This window comes from Danio rerio, chromosome 9 (genome assembly GCF_049306965.1).
Source record: "Danio rerio strain Tuebingen ecotype United States chromosome 9, GRCz12tu, whole genome shotgun sequence".
Lineage (NCBI taxonomy): Eukaryota > Metazoa > Chordata > Actinopteri > Cypriniformes > Danionidae > Danio > Danio rerio.
Window position 1 is genome coordinate 540,971 of NC_133184.1, and position 18,998 is coordinate 559,968.

An 18,998-nucleotide genomic window follows, 5' to 3' on the forward strand; every position below is an offset into this window, starting at 1 on the left:
TTAATCCATTAAAAGCATGGTGTTTTTATTAAGAAATATTAACAGAAGTCCAAAGCTGTTTCAACCAAATGTTCACTAAATGACAGAACAGTCACACAATCATCCTGCGATACAGATGCTGTATGTGCTTTACAATCCTTGCAGCAAAACCACTTCTGGAGTCTGTCGGCTTATAAAACATGACATGAAGAGTTACTCATCTTACTGCTTGATCAAGAAATGAGACTTTGATTTGAGCAGCTTCTGCTTTCCTCAATAGCGCTGCAGAAAACATGACAAAAGCATCAGTGGTTTTCTGGTGTCCCAGTAATAACTTATTACACAAATTCTGTACATAATTACAGCATGTCATATATACGCAATGAACACAACAGAAGAAAGCAAGCCGTGTTAGAAATGCTCTATACAGTGCTGGCCGACGCTAGGAAAATGAAAAGCCCTAACCTGCAGTGGTCATTGTTTATTTCCTGAAGTAACGGTCACACCTGTTTGCTTTTGATGGACTCATGGAAAATGCTACTTTCTTTTCAAACAGTATTATGTAGGAGACTGAAAACGTCACCTTCATACATTCATCTGCAGGAGTAGAAGAGGATCTAGTCATGAACATTAATATCAGTACGTAAACAAAAGCTGAGAGGACGATGCAGAAATGCTTTTTCACACTGGGACTCGGTTACCTGAATAAGACACTTCATCTATTGACTGTTTTTACCCTGATTCCTGTCCTGCTCAGTCTTGAAGCTTACACAATGAATGAATCAGGTGTATAAACATGTTTAAGGTCCATGTTGAGAATGGATGAACACACACACACACCTTCAGCACTGCTCTCCTGCAAGCAGACACTCACTTCATTATTGCCGTCTGGTCTCCGGATAAAATATTTATCATAGATGTGTGTGATGATGTTAAAACCAATTAGTTTGTGCATATTTTACAGCTACATCATTGGCGACAGTGATGGCAAGACTTTAAATGCATTTACATGTGTTCTTGAATTGACTGTACAGTGGTACAACTCTGGTCTTCCTCACACACAGAGAACATTCAACACATGTGTCTTACAGTACGGTATGTTCTTGATCAGAACTCATAGTTATGTCACATGAGAAAACGGTAGGCCTGAGCAATCAATCAATGCATTGTGATTCATGGTTAATTTCTTTGATTTTCGTAATGCATCAGGATTCAGTTCTAGAATCGATTCTGAGCTTAGTTTCTAACTGCAGATGACGCTCTAGACCTAAAATATCCAGGGGCAGACCCTCACATGTATCAGACCACTAGGGCTGCCTACCAGTGCACTTTTAAAGTGTACTCACACTAGGTTATCCAAACCATGCCTTGGCGTGTTTTTTGAAGTGTGCCAGAGCGCGGTTCCGTTGCGCTTTGGCATGGTACACTTGTACTCTGAGTGCAAACCGCACCTGAGTGTGAAACTGAAGACGTGACGTCACTTTTAAGGGACTGTTTTATATGGATTTATTAATAATTTTTATGCTGTGTTCACACCAATCGCGCTATTCGTAAGTAAATAGATGCATGGACATTTTGAGTTTCTCACTTCATTCGTTCGTCAAATCTGCTTTATTCGTGCGTTAAATTCACTGAGCAATAGACGCGGATTCAATAGGCGATGCTTTTGTCTGCCCGGTGACTGTCGCTTCGTTTCTAAATGGCTAACGTGGATTTTATTGAGACAGTAGTTGTGTTTATGTGCTTTAGGAAGGCTGATAAACAGCGTCGATTCATTTGGAGCCGTGTCTGAGTCCACTAGATTCATTCAGAGGTGCAGCCAGCGCTGTGAGTTCATAAACTGCAACAGCAACAGATGGCGCTCTAGGCTAGTTTTTCACAACAGATGGTGCTCTAGGCTAGTTTTTAACAACAGATGGCGTTTTAGGCTACTGTTTAATGGCAGACAGCGCTCTAGGCTAGTGTTTAAGGGGAGACAGCACTCTAGGTTTAATTTTAACTACACTCAAATGCTTTAAAATAGCGGGTCAAATGTACTTACACCTCAACTTTTGTCATACGGTTAATGTAAACAACTCACGATGAACTCGATTGTTAATGAAACCCTTAATATTGATCATTTTAGGTTTGCGTGGTATGTGTATGCAATTAGAAGCAAGCAGAGATAGGCTGTTTGTAAAGCATACAGCACCATCTGCTGGTGAAAATGAAGCTTAAAATTGATTTAACAGAATCTCCATGCATTCATAAAATCTCATAATCAATGCAGAATGATTTCCTGATTCTCAATGCATCGGTTCAGTGTCCCAGCCTCAGATAAACAGGAGATGTAATTGAGTCGTTTGGCCTGACCACTGAATCAGAGTTTTATTTCCAAGGCATTCTGTCAGTCTGATATAAAAAATAAACTGCATAGCTCCATCAAGGACTCTTCGTGTTTCTGGAGGAAGAAAAGCGACCGTCCACACTCTCCCCCACCCCGAACGCTTCCTCTGTAAATGTGCATCTGCAGATTCCTTAGGTTCCGCAGTCTCACATGTTGTAGGCCACATATATGGGGTCGAGCTGGTCCGCGAGGAAGCCGTCCCGCAGGTGCATGCGCTGTTTCTCCCCTCTGGAGTTGATGGGAATGACCCCGGGGTCCACCACCACCACCACCCCCACGATCAGGTAGTGCTCCTCCAGAACCACATTGGTCACCAGTGCTACGAGATCCAGAGCCTCCTGCTCCGAGCCCTCCAGCTCCACCACCACCACCAGCAGATTCGTCCAGGTGAACACGGCACTGCGGAGACCACACAACACGACGGACATCAGGGGAAACACTATAAGTATTTATATATACAGTTGAAGTCAAAATGATTCTGCCCCTTCAGTGAAAGTTTAACTCGGTTTAATAACTGATGTATTTTCTCTTTGTCATGATGACAGTAAATAATATTAGACTAGATATTCTTCAAGACACTAGTGTTCAGCTTAAAGTGACATGTAAAGACTTCACTAGGTTTATTAGAGTAAAGTTAGGGTAATTAGGCAAGTCATTGTATAACAGTGGTTTAATTTTAACAACATTGTATAGTTATTGGACTTACGCAATTACGGGTGTGATTTCACGGGACAGAGTTCACTCTTTCACGGGACACGTAACTGTAATTCATTCATTCATTTATAATTATATTTAATAAATAATTAAATGAATTTTGACTCATTATTGCTGAAAACAAGACTGTATTTTCCACGTGTCTAAAAAATGCTTCTTGAATAAAGAATAGTTTAGATATTTGGCCTAGAAAGGAGACAGTAAGTGAAGCATTGTTTGTGCAGTCGACAGAGATGATCAGAAAGCGCAGGAGAGCGTGTCTCACCACTCGGCGATGCTCTTGTGTGAGCGGATCACAGACGTCTCGATGTCTATGGGATGGTAGCGCATTCCCCGCAGCTCCAGAGTCTCGTCCAGAGCTCCAACCACATACAGCGCATCGTGACGCTCTACAACAACACAAACAGCACTGAGTGAATACACACAGCATGATGTACATCTGACATGAGCACACAGTTAACTCATTTCCTGCCAGTCTGTATTGAAGAAGTTGCCAGCCATTATTGGCATTTTTGAGGATTATATATCTATATATATATATTATATATATATATATGTGTATTATACATCAGGTGTGTCCAAACTCGGTGCTGGAGGGGCGGTGTCCTGCAGATTTTAGCTCCAATCCCAATTGGACACACCTGGGCTGGCTAATCAAGCTCTTACTAGGCTTTCTAGAAACCTCCGTGCAGGTGTGCTGAGGCAAGTTGGAGCTAATATCTGCAGGACACCGGCCCTTCAGTACCGAGTATGGACACCCCTGTTATATATCCAATTAAAGAACCAAACCACTGTTTTTAACAAAAATATATATATATTTTCTCATGTTTTTATCTTAACTTGAATGCACTGAAAAATTGCTTTACTTAAAGAGTTTTTGTCTTGTTTCTAGTCTAAATATAAAAAAAATCTTAAAACAAGAAGCATTTTAAACACAGATATACAGTCTTGTTTTAAGAAAAAAAAATCAAATTAAATGAGTTTTTCCTTAAAATAATCTGCCAGTGGGGGAAGAAAAATAATCTTATGTCAAAATGAAAAAGTAAATGATTTCTCTTCCGCTACTGGCAGAATATTCTGCTTATTTTAAAAAGAAACACTTCATTTTGACTCATTATTTCTGAAAACAAGACAATATGTTCTGCATGTCTATGAAATGCTTCTTGATTTCAGAATGTTTAGACATTTGGACTAGAAACAAGACACAAAGAATTTAATTAAGAAAAGTATTTTTTTGTCAGCTTAGAAACATACGCATATATTACATACAAAAAAAGAATCAAGCCTCTGATTTTAAACAACAAAGTATTTCATTTGATCATGTTTTATCTCCCCTTGAATGCAGATAAGTTTAATAAACATGCATCTACAAAACAAAAGCAGACTATGTACTGCATTTTTAAGGTTATATACAGTAATGTGATGCAAATGTTTTCCCCTTAATGATTTCTTATTTGTAGTCAAAGACAACACAAGTAAACATCAACATGATGCAGTTTTGAAATAAAGGTATTATTATTACATTTACTCTTATCTTGTGGATATTCTCTAGTGATTCAGCTATTAGTGATGCCATCATAGCTTATAAGTGTGCTTTTATATTTTGGTTTCTTGTTCTTTATTTATTATTTATTACATATTTATTGCCACATCAGCAACTTATGGCTATTTCGTGGCCAAATGGATATACATTAAAATATTACATGATAAAAAACAAATTCGTATTACACTAAAAACGTTACTTAGAAAAATGCATAAAATAGAAATAGATAGAATTCACACAAAAAAAATTATTTAAAGACATATATGATTTTTCAGCTCTATTTTTGATAAAAAAAAAAAGTAAAACTCTTCCAGGTGGCACATTTTTAAAAATGTCCATCAAAGTACTCTCCTTATAAAAATGTTGTCTAATGGAATTTAAACTTCTGCATTCCAACCAAATATGTTTGCTGGTTTTTAATATTGGTAGGGAATAGCTATTCCTTCACTTTTGCTATTTACAGTACACTTTGACTTTGCATTTCTGTTTATGACGAGTACAAATATTCGTAGCTTAAAACAGTGAACGAGTGAACTGTGCTGCGCTTCTATGGAGATCTCAGTGTCTCTGTGTCAGAATTATTGTTTACGTTGTGCAAATTTTCACCACATATGCTGTCACACCAATGAGGATCTCTTCTTCATTTGCTGGTGTTTTTGTAATTGTGTATGTGCTCTTAAATTGCAGCCTCTCGGCCAGCACAGCAGCCTAGTATGTGTTCTTCATCTGATGTGTATAGTTCAGTACAGTTCATTACAGTACCTCCGCTGGCATCTGTGAGTTCAGTGCGCCGTAAGAAGCCCAGATATCCCGTGCGAGCCCAGACCGTCTGCGTGTCCCCGAAACTCAGTTTGGTGTTGAAATGATCTGCGTGCAGCGCCTCCTCGCCGTACACCGTATAATACCCAGTGGCATTATGGGGGCTGCTCACCCAGACCTGTGTTACAATAAACACATGAACTCAATAATACACTATATGCTTTCCTTTACTTATGAACACTGTAGAACACATCCGATAATGAACAGTTGCTGTGTTTAGAGTGTGTTTTGTGTTTATTTACAATGGTGAACTGCATTATGGGATGTTGATCTCTGCTCTGTCCACTTCTGATGGTGAAAGTTCAACTCCACAGTTTAACAAAGTGACTATAATGGGCATTTTACTAATAATATCATGTATAAGAGAAAATATCAGGAGAAATAAGTGTGTAAAATAACAGAGAATGTGCTGCAGTTTACTACAAGGGTTCTGTAGTGTAATATACAACACCAACACACACAATACAGCACCGCACATGTTCAGGAAAGTCTCTTTTTTAAAATGTAGAGTGAAAGTATGCCTGTAAATCTGCACACATGCTACTGTAATGACTCTACAGAACTGATAGACTGCGGCATAATAAAAGCTCTGCTGCTTTCATGTTCTTGCTTCTCTTCTTTCAGTCTTTCTCTGCTTCATGCCACTATGCTAATAAGTGTTGAAGACTTCACTCATCATCAACATAACTTCTGCAGGAGGAGGAGGAGGATGAAAACTACAACTCCCATCATTCCACACTCAGAGTCATCATATGCCTGTGTTTGTTGTGAATGCTCGCCCTCTAGTGGAGAAAATGACACACTGTGTCTTTAAGACTGGCTGCAGTGTCTGAAACTCACCTCTCCCAGATGAGAATCTCCCAGAGGTCCTTTCGTCTCTGTGTTGGCGATGATAACCTTCACCCCCGGCAGAATCTGTGTGTTGAAAACATAACACATTAAATGTAAATGCAATACTAAATATACAATATTTTCTCATATTTATACTGTACTGACAATGCAAAGTTTATACAATGCTTTTAGAGGTTTCTCATGCTTAAAAAAGTAACTTGATAATACAGACAGTAACCTGTAAGACTCTAATATACCACTGCTTTTACTTTGAAAACTTATTTTCAATTCGATTCATGCTTATTTATGTAGCGCTTTTACAATGTAAATTGTGTCAAAACAGCTTAACAGAAGTTCTAGCAAAGTCCAGACATTATTAAAATGTAAAGCTGTCTACATGAAAATATGTTTTCAAATGCTTTAATTCTTGTGATAAGAAAAAAAATTACTTAAAAAAAAACGGAGTTAATGGTTTATTAATAGTGAGAATTTTACCTTAAAATAAAATGTGACCCGTTGTATATATATAAATACGATATATATGGGTCACATTTTATTTTAAGGTACAATTCTTACCATTAATAAACCATTAACTCAGTTATATATATATATATATATATATATATATATATATATATATATATATATATATATTATAGGTGGGCATAGATATTTTTTTTTAAAATCTAGATTAATCTCACTGTACTGTTGGAATGAATCTAGATTAAAATGGCTTATTTAAATTCTGCTGAAGGCGTTCAGAATATGTGTGCTACCCTAATAATGACTAAAAGTAAAAGCCAGGTGGCGCATTAGACCAGGGGCTCATCGCCTGTTTCCAAAATGCATCACAAACTGCTTGAGGAATTGTTCTACTGTGATAATTGGTGACGAAAATAAATGATGTTCAATAAGATGTGCTTGTGTTTACTCACTGTTTATTCAGTTACACATCAATGTTGAACTGTCGGCCTACAAAATCTCCAAACAGCCATTTTTAAACATCTTAATCTGACTAAAGTCATCACTGAACTAAACAGAGATGGAGTTCAGACATGTGGAGTCTGCAGATATTAGTGGCATTATTGAAGTAAACACCGCAATCAGACTATTACCGTCATGTAGGACTTTTTAATATATTTATATCTGCGCGCACACACACACACACACACACACACACACACACACACACACACACACACACACACACACACATACACACACACAGTATATTTCTCACCTTCCCAGACTCCATCAGCGGCAGACTGTGTGGTGATCCTCTCTCCACTAATCGAACCCTAAACAATATGAAGATGAAGACACGCAGAGTTACATTTTCCTAATCAAAAGACTGAAATTGATCAAACTTATTAAAATGAGATCATAAATGGACTGATGTTCAGTCTACATCTGGGGCGCGTTTTAATATTTCAAACAACTCTTGGCACAGAGTTTCCCTCAGTTCAGATTTGGCACACTCAAAAAGGAAGATTTCACCCGAAAACAAGAATTCACTCACTATTTACTCACCCTAATGTAATTTCAAACCTTTATCAGATTCTTTTCTCTGTTAAACACAAAAGAAGATTCTTTGAAGTATGCTGGAAACCGATAACCATTGACTTCCATAGAGTTAAACACAAACACTGTTGAAATTAATGCAGGTTTCAGCATTCTTCAAAACATCTGCTCAACAAGGTTTGAAACAAGTGAAGGGTGAGTGAAAGATGACAGAATGTTTTTGTGTGAACTGTCCCTTTAATCTGCTTTCTGAAGTGTGTATGAGGAGTGTGTGTATGTGTGTGTGTTACAGCACCTGTCGTGCCGCAGCGCCCGCATGTCCAGATATACAGTGGTGGGATCCGGACCCGCCGTGCCCTGAAACACACAACAGCAGCAGATGCATCACACATGTGCAGGAGAATGGGGAGATCCATGGAAAAAGATGCTTCAGAAATTAAATGCAAAAATAAAAGCCTTTATTTTTATGGACATCGCATTAGTAAATGAGTGTGTTTACACCTGTGGTGGGATCCCTTTAGTTAAATATGATCCAGAATTAACGCTCGGGGAACCAAAGCGCAGAGGAAAACTCTAAAGCTGGACAGAGCTGAAACATGAGGATATTGTAGTGTTTATGAGGACTTGAATGCTTTGAATATTCAGTATATTGTCAATTGACTTATTATCTATGAAATATTTTTCATTTATATGTATCGAACAGTAAAAAAATTATTAGAAATTATTAATTTTAAAGCAGAAATAGCTCACTACCTTCACACTTTGAAAGAGACAAGAAATATTAAAGTGAAAAGTCAGTTTATTAAAGCCATAAACCTGTTTTTATTTTATCATTTGTTATTATTTACAACTAATTTTGAAGATAGACTCATCATTATTATTATAGTTTTCTCTTTTATTTAATTATTGTACTCATTTTCTTTAATTGCTCTTGTACAAATTACAAAAAAAGACAATAAAGTATGGACGTCCTCAACACCACGCTTGTGCCATAATTACCTTAAGTCTTTCTCTCATGCCAGAAGGCACATCCCCGCTGCAAAAAGCAAAATAATCAGCCAATGGGCTAAATAATCATGTTTTTCCTTCTGACATTAGATTATTTTGGCCTGCCCAATTGGCAATTTAACTTTATTCTTCATTTTGACTCATTATTTCTGAAAACAACACAATAATGTGCTTGTCTAAAAAACTGATTAAAGAATCTTCAGATATTTGGACCAGAAACAAGACACAAACTCTAAGTAAGAGCAGCTTTTTTTCTTTGCAGTGTGTGTGCGAGAAGTTACTGGGTGAAATGAAAAGCAGCAATAGCCTGAATCCTGAAGGTGAGTCCTGCAAACACATCAGCAGATCTTCCCATATGCACACACAGAAGCAGCAGATGTGCAGTAAGAGCAGAGCCAAGACACATGTGAAAAGCAAACGCTGATTTCAAAGCAAACAAACATTGTGCCAAATTAAAAGTCACATTCTCAGTGCATCAGTCTCACCTAGCAAATAACGTACTGATGTAAAGAGCACCTATTATGCAATAAACACATCTTTAAGGGGTTTAAACCCGGACTGTAGTGTATGTGTGTGAATGAGTATGTATGGATGTTTCCCACAGATGGTTAGACACTGTGTAAAACATGTGCTAGATAAGTTGGCGGTTCATTCCGCCGTGGTGACCCCAGATTAATAAAGGAACTACGCTGAAAAGAAAATGAATGAATATTTACTAAATGTAAACTACTCCAAAACTAAAATATTATTCATATACTGAATACAAATGTATTAAACCTGGCTGATTCAGCAGTTTGGCGCCTTTAGAACTGCAGAAATAATGATGCTGAGATTACTGCAGTAAACAAAGCAGCATGATGTCAAATCTAGTAATATTAACTACACAGCATCCTGATATTCACAGATGTAATTCAGGCAAACTTTAGCAAACAACCATATATTGCAGAATCAAAAATGATATCACATTTAATACCTGCAAAACAGCAGGTAAGACTTTGTAATATTTTTTTTCTCTACATTGATTGATCAACTTTTAATGCTTATTAAGAGCCCACGGACACCCTGAAGAACACTGTCCAATCAGAAAAAAACGCATGAAGTCAGCAGGAGTAAACAACCCCTTTATATCATGCACGCACGCACACACACACACACACGCACGCACGCACGCACGCACACACACACACACACACGCACGCACGCACACACAGTACCTGCTCCGCCAGCTTGCCCAGCCGGTTGGGCTGACGAGAGGGATAGACAAGCAGACAAACACAGGCCAACATTTAATACACAACACAGTTACAGACAGGCATTCAGGACAGTCAAACACATAACATTTCACAACTGTACAACACAGATGAAGACCCGTTCACAACAACAGCGGTACTACAAATCATTTCCACACCTATTATATTGTGACAATCCACTGTAGAGAGTCACAGGAAATCAGCAGCTCTGAGTATTTTAGGATTTAACAACTTGAAAAGCTTAAAAAAGTGACTTTTATAAAAAAGTTTAATAGTATAAGTGCTACAGTTGAAGTCAGAATTATTCACCCCCTTTGATTTTATTTATTTTTATATATCCCAGATGATGACAGATTGAGGAAATGTTCACTGTATGTCTGATAATATTTGTTCTTCTGGAGAAAGTTTTATTTGCTTTATTTCAGCTAGATTAAAAGCAGTTTTAATTATTTTAATGCCATTTTAAGGTCAATATTATTAGCCCCTTTAAGCTATATTTATTTCTGATAGTCTACAGAACAAACCAACCCGGGCTCATTGTGGAAACGTAGCCCCGCGGACGTTTCTGCGGACCGCAAAATAAATCCCGGGAGGTACGTATTCGAGCAGTTTTTGTTTTCGCGGATCCGTGAGAGGCCGCTGTGCGAGAACCCTCTCGGGAGCGCGCGCCGTTTGCGCCTGCGCTGTTCTCGCGCGAAAAGCCGCCGGTGGCCGCTGTGGAGCGACCGTCCGACCGGCTAGCTAAACGCCCGAACGATTGACCGGGCAGCCGGCCAATCGGCCGACCCAGCCACCCTCCCCTTCCTCCTCCTCCTCCTTCCCTAAACCCAAGCGACGGTTTGCAAAACCTGTCCAGAAAAAAAAAAGCAAAAGCCCTCGTCTTCGATTGCGACCGCGTTTTCGGATCCCACCGCGTTCTCACCCTTATTTTTTTGGATTCAGTTTTTCATCTTACCTGATTTCCGGACTCGATACCGGGTTGTCCCCGCGGTCGCCTCCTCCGGGCCTCCGCTCCGCCAACGTAACGCTGCGAGCTAAGCGGACAAACTGGTTGCATCAAGAAAGCCCTCCACTCGGAAGAGAGCCAGCAAACGCGCGAAGAGGAGGAGCAGAGCGGCGCCACACTGCCCCGCATCGTTTGCTTGATAAAAACTAAATGCAGCCGTACGTACCTCCGGCAACATAAATCGCCGCCTCCAGAAACGTCCGCGGGGCTACTTTTCCAGAATGAGCTTGGGTTGCAACAAACTATCGTTATGCAATAAATTGCCTAATTACCCTAACCTGCCTAGTTACCCTAATTACCCTAGTGAAGCCTTTACATGTCACTTTTAACTGTACAGAAGTGTCTTGAAGAATATCCAGCCCATGGGTGGGGAACGTCCGGCCTCCAGGCCGTATGCGGCCAGCAAGATCATTTGATCCGGCCCCATTCGTCAATTCAAAATCACCCCTCAGGGAAAAAATAAAATAAAATTCTGTTATAAAAGTGACAGGTGTAGACATTTGTTGCTCTACAAAGCTCAGTCTCACATGAAAATGACTGAAAGCATGTGCTGTAATGTAACGTCTGCAGCACAGGATGTGCATCATTCATCAATGTACGTTCCAATCATTCATATTTTTAATAGTGCGACCGAGACCGCATGGCATGCATCTGTGTGTGCGCGCACTTGGCCTCGGAGACGAGCAGAGCACACACACATCTAACGGCATCTTAATGTGAGCGCTTTAATGCTCAAACACATGCAGATTTGTGTCAGAGCGCTGTGTTCAGAGATTATTCATATTAACCCTCATTTGTGTAATTAACAAGTAATTAACAAGTTGAGAATTAAAAGACATGTGAAAGAGAAACCATATCAGAGCGGCACTATTCTTAAAGACACAGTGCGCAATATTTCTGCTGCTTTTTATTATTAATCAAACAACAAAAGGAGAAAATCCCTCACTGTTCTCGACTGGAGGACTTTTGTAGCTGAAGTTTATTTCTGACAGTAAAGATGCTTAAAGCACAGTTTGTTTCATATTTTCATTCTATTGTATTTATTTCCCTTTCTTTATTTACAGGGAGGAAAATAAAGTCTAATATTATCTATGTCTAATGTTATTTACTGTCATCATGGTGAAGAGGTAATAAATCAGCGATTAGAGATGAGTGATTAACACTGTTATGATTATAAATGTGTTGAAGAAATCTGCTCTCTGTTAAACAGAATTTAGGGGGGAAAAATAAATTGGCTGATAATTCTGACTACACCTGTCTGGGTTGGCCTCACCTGTAGACAGACGGCCACGTTGACCCTGCAGCCGAAGGTGGTGCTGACGGCGCGAGTGGACAAACCCAGATCCTTGAAGATCTTGGAGAAACTCTGAGTGAGTGTGATACGAGGACGCTCCTCCGCCACCACCATACAGGTCCTCACACACGACAGGTTCACGTTACGTAGCTGCACACACATACACACACAAACACACACACACACACACACATTTGCATAAACATATACAGTGAAAAGGCAGAGTGAGATTAGAGTACGTGTGTGTGAGTGTTGCACTGACCCGCAGAGCTTCCGTCTGAGAGCCCAGGCCTTTAGTGCACATCTCCATCACTGAGTATGAGCAGAAGGTCACGCGCACTTTATACTGGCTGACGGCCGACAACCACAGAGACGCATTCGTCTCCAGCTCCAGCGGAGGAACCAGGATAGACTGATGACCTGAGTACACACTGCATGCGTGCGCACACACACACACACACACACACACACACACACACACATACACACTCATTTCATTTAATCACACTCAAGTGGTTGTAAACTTTTTTCCTCAACAGTTTGTTCTCAACAAGTAAATGTTATACTGCCCAAAGCCTAAGTGACACCTATCCTGCGCCTGTTGTGGTACATGATATTTAGTTTACAACTGATAAAACTAACTCCAATTTTATATCAGGTTTATAATGTCAAATCCCACATTAATGTATAGAGAATACTGTAGTGTTTCTGAATCACACTACAGTAAAGCTCTTGAGTTAATCTGCTGTGGTGATTCTACAGTTGCTATGGTAACACAACAACTACAGTAATTGATCTGTTGTGGTGATTCTACAGTTGCTATGGTAACAACAACTATAGCAATTAATTACTTGTGGTGATTCTACAGTTGCTATGGTAACACAACAACTATAGTAATTAATCTGTTGTGGTGATTCTACAGTTGCTATGGTAACAAAAACTATAGTAATTAATCTGTTGTAATGATTCTACAGTTGCCATGGTAACACAACAACTACAGTAATTCATCTGTTGTGGTGATTCTACAGTTGCTATGGTAACACAACAGCTACAGTAATTAATCTGTTGTGGTGATTCTACAGTTGCTATGGTAACAACAACAGCTATAGTAATTATTCTGTTGTGGTGATTCTACAGTTGCTATGGTAACACAACTACAGTAATTGATCTGTTGTGGTGATTCTACAGTTGCTATGGTTACAAATTACCACAGCTATAGTTTTATACAACTATAAGGTGTATTATACTACAATGCACCACAGTTTACTGTAATAAAAACTAAAGTATACTACACTATTATTACACTGTTTTCTACAGTTAACACTACAGTATGCTGCAGCATTCATTAACAGAGTGGTGTAAACACTTTAATATATATACAGTTGAATATGCTTTACTATACATGACTCAAGTATTCATTGATTTAAATTTGGGATGTTTCCACAGTTGTATTATTTTCTCTCACCTGCAGAGACACCAGAGAGCGAAGCCCAGGCCGCAGTACGGGTCGAGGCAGATGGCAATCTGTCGGGACGGGTACAGCTCACACTGCAGTTTAATGGAGCGACACAAGGCACTGGTGGCAGCGTGGGACATCTGTGATACACAGAGCGCTTTACTAACACACACAGACACTAACACACCTTAAAGCAGTCTGTATTGGTCAATAGACTCTAGATGCACCTTCACCCCGGCGAGGATCCCTGTGGTGGACACACTGAAGTCCAGGTAGGCCAGCATCTCTGGGGACGGAGGCTTGTAGATCTGAGGAAGCCTCTTCCTGGGCAGATCATCTGAATCATAAGAGGTACACTGCATTTAATATGGTCACTCATTACATTCATGCACTGCAAAAAATCATCTTACTTTCAGTTTGGGTCTTGTTTCTAGTCCAAATATGTCTTAAATCAGTCAGCATTTTCTACACAAGCAAAACACATAGTCTTGTTTTCGGTAAAAATGAGCCAAATGAAGCATTTTTCCCTAAAACAAGCAAACTTTGGGCTATAAATGTCAGCCAAAATGTTTCATATTTTGATAGATTAAACACAAACTAACTAATTAGATTGAAACATCAGAGATAGCCTGTAGTGCACACACACACACACACACACACACACACCTGATGATCATTTTGTCTTGTCTGCCTCTTGTCTAACACTGACACAGTGGGGAAAACCAGTGTAAATGATGTCTTTACCTGTGTCCAGTATCAACGGCCATGCTTTAATGTCCACAGCCGCCGCCGCCTCTTTGGATTTCAGTAGTTTCATTATTGCTTGAGTGGTCAGAATACACACAGACTTACTGACCTGGAAATATACACACACAGACACACACACACACACACAGAGAAATATCGGTTAGAGATCAAAACATACAGTGGTCACAAAACAAAGTGTACAGACAGAATAAAATCCAGCGGATGATGGAGGAGCATCTGCTGCGTAAAACCTATGCTGGAATAGTTGGCGGTTCATTCCACTGTGGCAACCCTGGACTAAGCCAGAGGAAAATGAATGAATGAATGAATATTTAAAGCCAGAGAAACACAGAATATTATAATTTTTTATATGATATGTCATATGATATATTTGATATATGAGGTATGATATATGATATTATATGCATATGATTTCATATATGGTACAATATTTGATATAACATGATATTATATGGGATATGATGTTGGAACTTATATATGATATGATATATGATCTGATTTAATATATGATATGATACGTAACATGATATGTGATATGATTTAATATTTGATGATATGATATATGATATAATGTATGATGTATGATATTTAAGATGATATGTGTATTATATGATATATGATATTTGATATGATGTATGATATTTGATATATTTTAAATTATTTAATATTTGAAATGATATGATATATGATATGATACTTGATATGATTTAATATTTGATTTAATATGAAATGATATATGATATTTTACATATGTGATATGATTTAATATTTGATATAATATATGATATGATGTGTGATGTATGACATATGATATTTGACATGATATGTGGTATGATTTAATATTAGATTTGATATGATATGATATTATATTTTATATATGTGATATGATTTAATATTTGATATGATATATGATATGATGTATGATATATGATATATAATATTTGATATGATCTGTGATATGATGTTTGATACATGATATTTGATATGATATGTGATATGATTATATATTTGAAATGATATGATATGGGATATGATTATATATTTGATTTGATATGATATATGATATGATCTTTTATATTTGAGATATGATTTAATATTTGATATGATTTATGATATGATGTTTGATATATGATATATAATATTTGATATATGTGATATGATTTTGTATTTGATTTGATATGATATATGATATGATATTTTATATATGTGATAGGATTTAATATCTTATATGATATGTGATATGATGTTTGACATATGATATATAATATTTGATATTTGATATATGATTTAATATTTGATATGATATATGACATGATGTGTGATGTATGATATATGATATGATATGTGATATGATTTTGTATTTGATTTGATATGATATGATATTTGATATATGTGATATGATATGTGAAATTATTGAATATTTGATATGATACACGATATGATATATTTCAGAACTGCTCTTGACAGTTTCTCCACAGCAGTATTTATTCCTCCAGATTGTGTGAGTAAGTGTGTTTGGGGTCACCTCAACAATCATCTTGACGGTGGGCAGGGTTGTGGTCAGGTTCTGCGGGTGTGGGGGTCTGACGGTGACGGGAACACAGCCGGCGTACAGACAGCCGTAAAACGTGGCGATCAGATCAATACCTGCACAGGTCAAACACAGAGAGAGAGAGAGAGAGAGAGAGAGGAGTGACAAAACATGTATCTGGACACAGCCACTGAGATAGGAACTTGCAACGGTTGTCCTGCCTCCAAGCTCTACTGACAGTGATGAGCAGTATCAGTGATGATCTTTAAACTGTGTCTGAAAAACACCGTGCTTACGTGCATGGCACTTCAAAAGTCCACCGAATGCATGTGTACATTTAAAAACTGTTTTAATAAATTGTAGTATGTGTAAAGGACAGCCAGGATGACTTTAGCAGTCGATTTAACCAGCAATCAAATATACATTGTTCACACAGGCAACAGCGTCCCGGAGTTTTCCTGCAAAAGCACCATTCACACATCCAGTACACAATACTGGTCAATTCTGACATCATTACCCCGAAATGACCAGTCAGATCTTGTCATAGCCCTATTTTATTGATCAGAGCACACTCATATATTTCTCTCTCACCAGGAGGATACAGCAGTGCTACGTGATCTCCAGCGTTCAGTCGTCCTCTCTCCATCAGCGCTAACGCCACACGCTCCGCACGCTTGTGCAGCTGCACACAGGACGCAGTGTTGACCACAGTGCCCTGCAGAGACACACACACACACACACACACGGTGAGAGGACAGAAACACACACCCTGTCCACTGAAAGGGCTCTATGTTAACAGTCTAGGCGCAAAGTCTAAAATGCATGGAGCAAAAGGACATGTCTGAATGCACTTTTGCTATATTAAGGATGGGAAAAACTGTCTGCGCACCAGCTGCATGACCTTAAAGAGTTGTCTTCATTCATTCATTTTCTTTTCGGCTTGGTCCCTTTATTAATTTGGGGTCGACACAGCGGAATGAACCACCAACTTATCTAGCACATGTTTTCCGCAGCGGACGCCCTTTCATTGTGAAAGACACTTGTCATGTTATTTTAGAGAGCAGGCGTGTGCTGATTCAAGCAGCTAACAACTGCTCTGACTGACTGTGTTTACACTGTGCAAAAGCACACGCTTGTAGGGCTGTGACGAGGAGCCAATCCGCGAATCACAGCACAATACCTTAGCTGACCAATCAGAGCCTCTTGAGGGCGGGCCTTTCAGAGGAACTAGGAAATCTGACAGTGGTGTTCATGCTAGCTGAGTATGTGATTTTCTCCAAGTGAAGCATGAGCACACAGTGCTTTGCGTCTTATAAACACAACCGAGCCTTAACAATACACTCTGGGCCAGCCCTTTAGGTGAAAGTAGCATACTGCAGGATTTAGATGTGTATATCAATTATATATTTTATTAACACAAATATTTTATCACCGTTTTGGAGCACAACATGTGAAAAAACACAGTAAAACTAATAGTAATAACACTCATGCTGCATTGCACCGGGTGTATGATGCCCCGTATATCCAACACAATCTCACGGCAATTCGTAACTTTTTCATTTAGTGGCTAATTCGTATGAATTCGCATGATCTAATTCGTACAATTTAGTACGATTTGCTCATTCCCCAATGACGGTTGGGGTTAGGGGTGGGGTTAGGTGCCACGCCTCCTTTTTAAAATCGTACCATTTCGTACGACTGAACTCGTACGAATTCGTACGAATTAGCCACTAAACTGGCAAAACGTAAAATACTTACGTTTTCTGGTGAGATCAGGCTGGTATATCAGAGAGATGTGAGTGCTGTACCTTAGAGTTGAGCAGCAGGAACAGAGGGTGATCTGGCGTGGCCTGAGCTCTCCACTGCAGGACATCCTGAAGATACAGAAACTATACACACACACACACACACACACACACACACACACWCWCACACACACACACACACACACACACACACACACACACACACACACACACACACACACACACACACACACACACACACACACACACACACAGTTGAGTCCAGTTGGGTTCAGGACTGGAGCAGGCTTAGCGGAGTACATTCCAGTTAATTACAGACATAAATGACCAGCTAAACCAGCTTGACCAGCCTAGCCAGGCTGGAAATGGCTGGAAACCAGCTTGGAATTGGCCAAAACTCCTTTAAAACCAGCTTGGTTGTCTAGCTAAAACCAGCCAACCATCCTAGGCTGGTTTAAGCTGGATTTTTCAGCAGGGAAAGTGAGTCTGGGTTGATTTGGCCTGTACCTGGTCGTGGTCCTCCAGCTGGGTCACGTCTCTGCCACAAGCCTGTGCAATCCTCTTTCCTGCCACCAGGTTTCCCACGATCATAGAAGCCGGACCCACCTCTGAAACAGCAGAGACGGCAGGTCACATGACCAGCACAATACACACACACACACACAGGCACACACACACACACGCACACACACTGGACTCACCGGTGCCGGGCTGCTTCTGTCTGGGTTTGGGCAGGTTGGTGACGCAGGTGTGTGGGCACATGAGCACGTTGCAGGGGTGCAGGGCTCCCTCCAGGAAGCGCTGCTTGCTCTCAGAGATGTGGATGCCGCCTAGAGGCGCTTTGGGGAGTGTGTTTGCCGGAACCAGAGCCAGACAGTACACGCCCACCTGATGGATGCTGTCGATAGCCTGACAACCACACACAAACAGCTCACGTTATCAAAAATAACATATATGGAACTATGGGAATTTAGCAGAGAGTACAGGACTTTTCAAATAATGAATAATAAGTATTACTGTGGAGAAAAAGGAATCTATTTTTATTACTTTTGTGTCTTTATTTTCTTATCAGAAAAATGTTTAGACTAACAACAGATTAATCAATCTTTTTCTTTTGTATAATACC

General features: G+C 39.3%; 1 protein-coding gene across 12 annotated transcripts in view; it reads right to left on the reverse strand.

Annotated features, from left to right (window-relative positions):
• Positions 1-8: 8 nt before the first annotated feature.
• dip2a (disco-interacting protein 2 homolog A) overlaps positions 9-18,998 on the reverse strand; it is a 133,189-nt gene continuing 114,199 nt past the window's right edge. For 11 of the 12 annotated variants that reach the window (XM_068223523.2, XM_009304402.5, XM_068223522.2 and 8 more), the window contains 16 exons: positions 18,574-18,781; positions 18,380-18,480; positions 17,915-17,995; positions 16,698-16,821; positions 16,101-16,222; positions 14,552-14,663; positions 14,035-14,144; positions 13,817-13,947; positions 12,614-12,782; positions 12,331-12,501; positions 8,089-8,150; positions 7,513-7,570; positions 6,282-6,356; positions 5,385-5,559; positions 3,345-3,468; positions 9-2,764 (listed from right to left, as the gene is read on the reverse strand). In XM_068223523.2, coding sequence (XP_068079624.2) covers positions 2,512-2,764; positions 3,345-3,468; positions 5,385-5,559; positions 6,282-6,356; positions 7,513-7,570; positions 8,089-8,150; positions 12,331-12,501; positions 12,614-12,782; positions 13,817-13,947; positions 14,035-14,144; positions 14,552-14,663; positions 16,101-16,222; positions 16,698-16,821; positions 17,915-17,995; positions 18,380-18,480; positions 18,574-18,781 — 2,076 coding nt within the window. In that variant the 3' untranslated portion in view covers positions 9-2,511. Of the gene's footprint in view, positions 2,765-3,344; positions 3,469-5,384; positions 5,560-6,281; positions 6,357-7,512; positions 7,571-8,088; positions 8,151-8,178; positions 9,815-9,856; positions 12,502-12,613; positions 12,783-13,816; positions 13,948-14,034; positions 14,145-14,551; positions 14,664-16,100; positions 16,223-16,697; positions 16,822-17,914; positions 17,996-18,379; positions 18,481-18,573; positions 18,782-18,998 lie in introns of those variants that run through there. The other variant, XR_012385072.1, reaches the window with a different exon arrangement.